Consider the following 7,661-nt stretch of genomic DNA (forward strand, 5'->3'; position numbering starts at 1 on the left):
CCAGAGTGATGGGAAGAGAAGAGTATGGAGAAGGAAAGGAACTGCTCATGATCCTAAGCACACCACCTCATCAGTGAAGCATGGTGGTGGTAGTGTCATGGCATGGGCATGTATGGCTGCCAATGGAACTGGTTCTCTTGTATTTATTGATGATGTGACTGCTGACAAAAGCAGCAGGATGAATTCTGAAGTGTTCCGGGCAATATTATCTGCTCATATTCAGCCAAATGGTTTAGAACTCATTGGACATCGCTTCACAGTGCAGATGGACAATGACCCAAAGCATACTGCAAAAGCAACCAAACAGTTTTTGAAGGGAAAGAAGTGGAATGTTATGCAATGGCCAAGTCAATCACCTGACCTGAATCCGATTGAGCATGAATTTCACTTGCTGAAGACAAAACTGAAGGGAAAATGCCCCAAGAACAAGCAGGAACTGAAGACAGTTGCAGTAGAGGACTGGCAGAGCATCACCAGGGATGAAACCCAGCGTCTGGTGATGTCTATGCGTTCCAGACTTCATGCTGTAATTGACTGCAAAGGATTTGCAACCAAGTATTAAAAAGTGAAAGTTTGATTTATGATTATTATTCTGTCCCATTACTTTTGGTCCCTTAAGAAGTGGGAGGCACATATGCAAAGTGTTGTAATTCCAACACCGTTCACCTGATTTGGATGTAAATACCCTCAAATTAAAGCTGACAGTCTGCAGTTAAAGCACATCTTGTTTGTTTCATTTCAAATCCATTGTGTTGGTGTATAGAGCCAAAAATGTTAGAATTGTGTCGATGTCCCAATATTTATGGACCTGAATGTATCTCCAACATGTTTTCTTACTTTTTCTCTATAACAGACGGCACTTGCTCCCTTTCCCCTTTTATTTTAAATTTATTATTAGAGCCATTGGTAGAAGCTATTCACTCACACCCAGTGATCTCAGGCTTTCTGTTCAATGGTAGAGCACACAAAATTAATCTATTTGTCGATGATGTTATTTAATTCTTAATAAATCTAATTAGGGCACATGTCAATGCACACGATATTGTAAAACATTTTAGTGAACTGACTTATTAAAGAGTTAACTCTTCTAAATCCTTTTTGTTAGACCTGTGATTGAGCTCTGCTACTAGATCCTACCTCAAAAACCATTTCCATATATATGGAGTGATTTTGGAGTACCTTATTTAGGTATAATGCCTACGCCTAAAAGAGATGAATGAAATTACTAATGACTAATTGCTTATAGACAAGCTGACCAGAGAATCAATAACCATAGCTAATCATGAGCTTTCCTGGTGTGGACATCTCGCATCCCTTAAAATACTGCTTTTACCTAAAATTATCTATTTGTTTCAGGCTTTACCCACTCCATTCCACTCCAACATGCACTCTTTAAATCACCTGTTGAAAAACTGTGGCAGAATTTGGAGTTCTAAATTCCAATTGATCAAACACAGAAATATGGGAGGAATGGAACTGGTGGATATTAGGGACTACCATACAGCTGCACCCCTTGATCAGCCTAAATCTTGGTTCATCTATCCCCTTATGTCCTGTGGAGGGAAATTAAACAGGATCTGATCCCTACATAAAATCTATATATGTATTTACTAGCTGATGATCTGGCAACCATCATCTTTTAAAACCTATCCCTGCATATGCAGGCTTCAATTCTAGTGTGGAGAGACCTTACAGGAGTTCTCTATCCAAGGATTGCCCATATGGCTGATCTACTAACCCTAGATGCATTAATAACTCATATATCTACAGCTCAATTGTAGCATAAAGGAATTACTATGACCTCTAAAGACCTCTACAATGGTGATACCCTTAGGCAGGCCATAGGTTGAAGGGAAGAAATTTGCTGATTCCCACATCAACATTGACTGTGTTAACCATATTGAACTGACACCAAAAATCATAATATGGTATTTAGCCCCACTTAGACTAACTAAATTCTCAACTTCTTACACAATGCTGGAAGGGTTGCAGTTCAATATGGAATCTATTGCATATGTTATGGTCCTGTAAAAATCTTAGTAGCTTCTGGTGAAAAATGTTCTAAATTATTTTAGAGATTACTGGAATTTTTACTTCTCTGAGTCCAGCCCTAGCTATTCTAAACCTGGGAATGTATACTTTCCTGGTATATCTTTTGTCAAACACAAGGGAGGAAAACCCAAGGTAGAATTAGTTTCAGAGTTCCCAATTAGGCTCTGCCCACCCAAAACAAAACTTATCAGTTGCTTTTTCTGTCTGTGTGATAGGCATACGAGATGCGTAGGAAAGCCAGTAACACAGAGTCTGTGATTTTATCAGGTTCAAAGCTAGTAAGCTGAACTGAGGACAAGGTGTCTTTTATGTACAATCTAGCCTTAGTGCCAGCCTACTGTGACAAATTAGTGCACCTGTTCCTGACAAATCACCTACTGTGACTAATTTATGTACCAGTTTATGAATCTGTCAAAACACAATGGAAAAATAGATGGATAGATAGATCACTGTACAAGAATGCATACTGTATATTTCCAGGATATCAAAGATCTATTTTGAAATCCAAAGATTTATTAAAGTGGTCACAGCATATCACACTTAATACTTCATAGTAGGACAGGACTCCTTCATCAGGCAAGTGGTAACTACTAGCATTGATCTGAACATACTTGGATTCGGTTGGAAGCAGGCTAAGTAAACATTACTAAAGTTCAGGTGTCACCTCAATTGAATTCAATTGGAGACAAATGTTAAAAAAACATGATTGCCATTTTAAATGTTAATTGTCAAAGAAATGGCATGGGGACCTGTGTCTCTCCTGGGGGCATGCACCAAAGCAATACATAAGTAAATAAAAAAAACTCCATTTGGGTGGGAGCAGTGAGTTTAATCATTCTTGAAGTGAACAGTAAATGTTCATGAACACTCAACTGACCCATAATAGCCACATACATGGTGTGCTGGTGACATATGCCTACTTCTATACAGGTAATTATCACATTACCCACTAAATGTTTTTACTATTGCAAATGTATGTTTTACCATCCTTTATTGAGTTTTTCTTGAGAGATGCAGATAACTATTGTTATTTGTGCTGTTTATTTGACCTAGGATACTATTTTAATTCATATCTTAATTTTAATTTTAGTTACGGACGAGTTTATGCTACCGACCCCTACCACCACACACTTGCTCCAACAGCCACCTACGGCGTTGGTGCCGTGGTAAGTTTTCTGTTGATTTTTTACTGCATTTTATTATAAATGTTTTTAATTTAGTATAATATTTAAGAGACATTATTCTGTAATAAAAGGTTTAGGTGTAGTTTAGATATGAACAGTTATGTTTCATTATGTGCTGACTTTTTTTATTACAGATAGAATTATCCTTTGATGTCAATCCATAATATTTTTATATATGTGCTAATAAACACACCCTAATAAAACTATTTTTTTTAACATACTCAAAACAAATATAAATACAACTTGCTGCTATGGTGATGTTGTTGCTGTAGTTTTTATTTTATTCTATATTCCACAATTAATTTTACATTTAGTTGTGGGTGGGGGAACTGTAATATTTTATAAGTTTAATTGCTTGAAAAGGAACCTCAAAAACAAATCCATTAAATTGCTTTTTCAGAATGCTTTTGCACCCTTCACTGATGCCAAGACTAGGAGCCATGCTGATGATGTCGGTCTCGTTCTTTCTTCATTACAGGCTAGTATATACCGAGGGGGATACAGCCGTTTTGCTCCATACTAAATGACAAAACCATATAACTCTTCCAGTGTGGGGGAAAAAAGAAGCTTTCCGAGGCCTGGGTATTGCAATACATGCAGTAGTGCATCATTTTAGCAACTCTAAATAACTAAATAAAACTCAAAAAGAGAAACATTACATTTTTTATCTTATACCTCAGATATTTTGTTCTGTGTATTTTAATATTGTGGGTCTTTAATTTATGAAGGTTCTGTAGTTGATTGTTGGCTGTAGATTTTTTTGTGGTTGACCTAGAGATCTACTAATGTAGATATGAATAAAATATTTTAAGGCCACAATCAAGAGTGTAAACCAATTATATATGCGGAATATTAAGCTACTGGAATTATCACATTTTGCAAGCGTGTAAGTGACTATAGTAGTCATATCTTCATTTACATGTAACTCAGTTTATTAGGGAGGGCTAAAATGCTGATACATCAAAGCAAAAGGTTGCCACTGCACTAAAACTCATTCAGTGACTGTCCTAAATTATTTATTTATTGTCCAGAGCCAAAGGTTGTGTTAAATTTGTGAATTTGATTCTTTGTATATACAACCTGATGAAATACTATTGTAGCGTACCCCTTTTTAAGTATTCCATCAGATAGTATTCAGCTATTACAATTACTATGTTCATGTATAACAGTTTAAAAAAATAAAAAATAAAAGCAGAAAAAAATTAAAATGTATGAAAATATAAAAAAGCAAAAAGAAAAAAAGGAAAAAAAAGCTAGTTAGGTCATTTACATTCTTTTTATATTTCTTCCAATATATTAAATTATTGATATCATTGCTGATTTTTATAACGTGGGAGGGGGAATGTTATTAAAAAGATTAAAAAAGCACTGTTTCTACTTTTTCTTTTTTTTGAAAGTTGTAAAAGGAAAGTAATTAAAAAAAAATTAAATTGTTTGTACCAGTAAAAATTTACATCTGTGCAGTGGAGTTGTTAAGTTCTAAAAAGAAAAAAAAATATGCAGCCTATAATGCTTTAGTTTTAGCCTAGTAGAACATCTAATAGAGAAAAGTATCATTTTTATGGAATTACATATTAAATATATTGAGATTTATATAAACATTTTACAAGTATTGCAATCATTAAGTAGAGATAATCAAGGTATTTTCAACTGCTTGGTATTTTTTTGAAAACATTATATTGTGTAAGCAATCTGCAATTTTTCAGTTTGACAGAGTTCTTCTACTCCTGTTTACGTTTTAATTAGGAGAGAGACTTGAATTACTGTATGTCAGTTAATTATAAAAAAATTGACAAACAGGCGACAATGTTTATTATTGCTAATGCTAAGCAGTCCTGTTAGGATCCATGTTTTCTAGACTATATGGATTATATCTCTGTATAGTGAAATTATATATCTAATAAACCACCATCTTCCATAACCCATTTTTCGCACTGGAAAACAATTTTATTTGTTTAACTTAAGCGTGTCTTCATTTTTTTTTTTTTGTCGTGGTTTACTGCTATAATGGTTTAGTGCACTATATTTAAAGAAGAAATTTTACCAAAATTAAAATTTAGTATATATTAGAATATTCTTTCATTTAATTGCTAAATTATTGAACTTTTATTTTATTGTTTTGTGTACTGTGAAACACTGTCCATTTTTTCAACTTGCAAAACCACTCATCACATAAAGCACTCATTTGTGGTCAAGATGCATGTATATCTTGTGATTTATGAGGAGCATTCCATAGAGCAAAATAAAATGATGTGTTTACATTTGATAGTATTCCATAAAAAAAAAAAAAAAAAAAAAAAAAAAGAGCAAACAACACCAACACCTGTGATAACTTGCTGTCATACATGATGAATGTTATCCTGTATTTTTATGGTTAATAAGTGGCCTAATACTAGCAATCACCAGATTCTTATATATGTTAAGAATGGAGATTTTGAACCAAACATAATAACAATAAAACAAAATATTCTGTTTGAATAATTCCCAATAGGCCGCTGTATGATACTTAGCTAACCATCATATCAGTAATGTATTAACCAATATGCAAATTAATACCCTACTTTATTGATATGTTTGGCTGTTATTAAGTATGATATATGCAAGAAAGATTGATTTTCTAAACAGGAACTAAACCAGTGGTACAACGCATAGAGGACACATGTCTACTTCTTTACTTTTGCAAACATAAATTCTAAATGTTGGATAAATGTTGAGAAACATCAACTTAAACATGTTTGAGAAAAAATGTACTGCTGAGTCTGAAAAACACCTACACAGATCAGGGATGGTTCAATGAATTAAGAATAGTAAGTACGTGTATTAAAGATAAGGATACAACAATTCCCTTTGTCAAGATACTGAAAAATTGCAGTTTGTCTGTGCATTTGTGTAGATTCTTTACATGGTGTCCTGTTTATGAACCAACCAGAGCAATGGTGGTCATGAGAGGGTTTGTTCTTGTATTTGTATTTGTACAAATTAATAAAAATTAACAAAAATAAATTAAGATGGGAGGTAAGGACTAAACTTGGGTATGAAGCCCTTTACATTTTTTAATTGCAAATAATATCTTCATATGTACTGTGCCGGTCCAGTGAGACCATCACTGTATTCAATTTTTAACTCACTGCTGTGACTCTACCAACTTGCTATAAACTGCTTCAGATACAAGTGTTTGTGACCAGATTTTCTCTTTGTCATCGTATGTGCATGCAAGTATGATCAGTTGAACATACATCAATAAAGATCCACAAAACACGAGATGTTTTCAGTACTGTTTCTAAGTATAGAGAGTATCTTATACTGTATGTTAAAAATATAAAGAAAAGGTACAAACAGATAAGATATAACTTACTGTACTGTGTGTCTTATTTTCAGTAAAAAAGGGATATTCCCTTCAGTATATTTAAACTATATGCAAATCCAATTTAAAATGTACTGTAACACTGGGGAAAAAGAAAGACAATATTTTTTTAATTGATCGGCATCACCTCTTAAATCAACAGTGGGGGTTTGCATCGTTTTTTAAGACATCTCATACAAATAGTGATTTTAATCAGATTTATTTAACACATGTGATGTGACTGAGTGGTATATTTATTCTCAATAAGAAAGGCAGATAAATTATATAATGATATTAGTTGGGAGAAAAAGAGGTATCCATGTGTCCCTGACTGAATCTTCCATTAATTAGAAAATAATTAAATGTGTTTGTCTGAAATAGCTTTATTTGTGTTTTTTATTTTTTTTTAATAATATATATTTGGAATGTTTTCATGTATGTAAATATTCACTGAAGATATAAAATATAAAATAAATTATAAAATGCCATGTGTGGATTATAGTGACTTCAAAAACAAATTATCAAAAAAATCTGCAAACTCAGAAAATGCATATATCTGTCTTTAGAAATGAGTGTTTATATCACTACAGTGGTTTGTAATATGAAAAAAAAAATAAAAGCTTAGTCTTAAAAATGTACAAATAATGTTATCCTGGGTGTTTATTTACTGTGTCAACTATACATTATGAAGCAGAAGCAAGGAAAGCAAACATTTTAGAATGCTTTCCTCTACATACTACTATCCTCATTTTTGTTCTACACACTGTGGTATCCATTTTTTCACATTTAAAAAAATTAGCTAACATTTGGAAAATTAGAACTTTAGCCTGGTTTTAAATAGTGATGTGCAAACAGGGAAACGTTTAGTTCAGCGCACATTTGTTTGACCTGGTGAAAAGTTTGCAAACACTGAGCATAGCATCAAATCCCATTACAGTCTAGGGGAGCTAAATGTTGTGTTATGTTCTGGTCTTTTGCAAGGCTAATATGCAAGCTTTAAGCATTGGTAGCTGAGCACTGCCATGGAGGACATGTACTGATGCAGACATTGTTTATAAACACATGGTTTAGCATCTTCTCTC

The 7,661-nt window shown here is 33.3% G+C and overlaps 1 protein-coding gene across 4 annotated transcripts in view; it reads left to right on the plus strand.

The window, feature by feature from the left end:
* RBFOX1 (RNA binding fox-1 homolog 1) overlaps window positions 1–7,224 on the plus strand; it is a 1,043,447-nt gene extending 1,036,223 nt beyond the window's left edge. For all 4 annotated transcript variants that reach the window (XM_089692050.1, XM_089692041.1, XM_089692066.1 and 1 more), the window contains 2 exons: window positions 3,143–3,218; window positions 3,637–7,224. In XM_089692050.1, coding sequence (XP_089548176.1) covers window positions 3,143–3,218; window position 3,637 — 77 coding nt within the window. In that variant the 3' untranslated portion in view covers window positions 3,638–7,224. The remainder of the gene's footprint in view (window positions 1–3,142; window positions 3,219–3,636) is intronic.
* Window positions 7,225–7,661: the final 437 nt, after the last annotated feature.

Source organism: Staurois parvus, unplaced genomic scaffold (genome assembly GCF_062004578.1).
Source record: "Staurois parvus isolate SC_StPar_1 unplaced genomic scaffold, SC_StPar_1.0 ptg000022l, whole genome shotgun sequence".
NCBI classification, from domain to species: Eukaryota; Metazoa; Chordata; class Amphibia; order Anura; family Ranidae; genus Staurois; species Staurois parvus.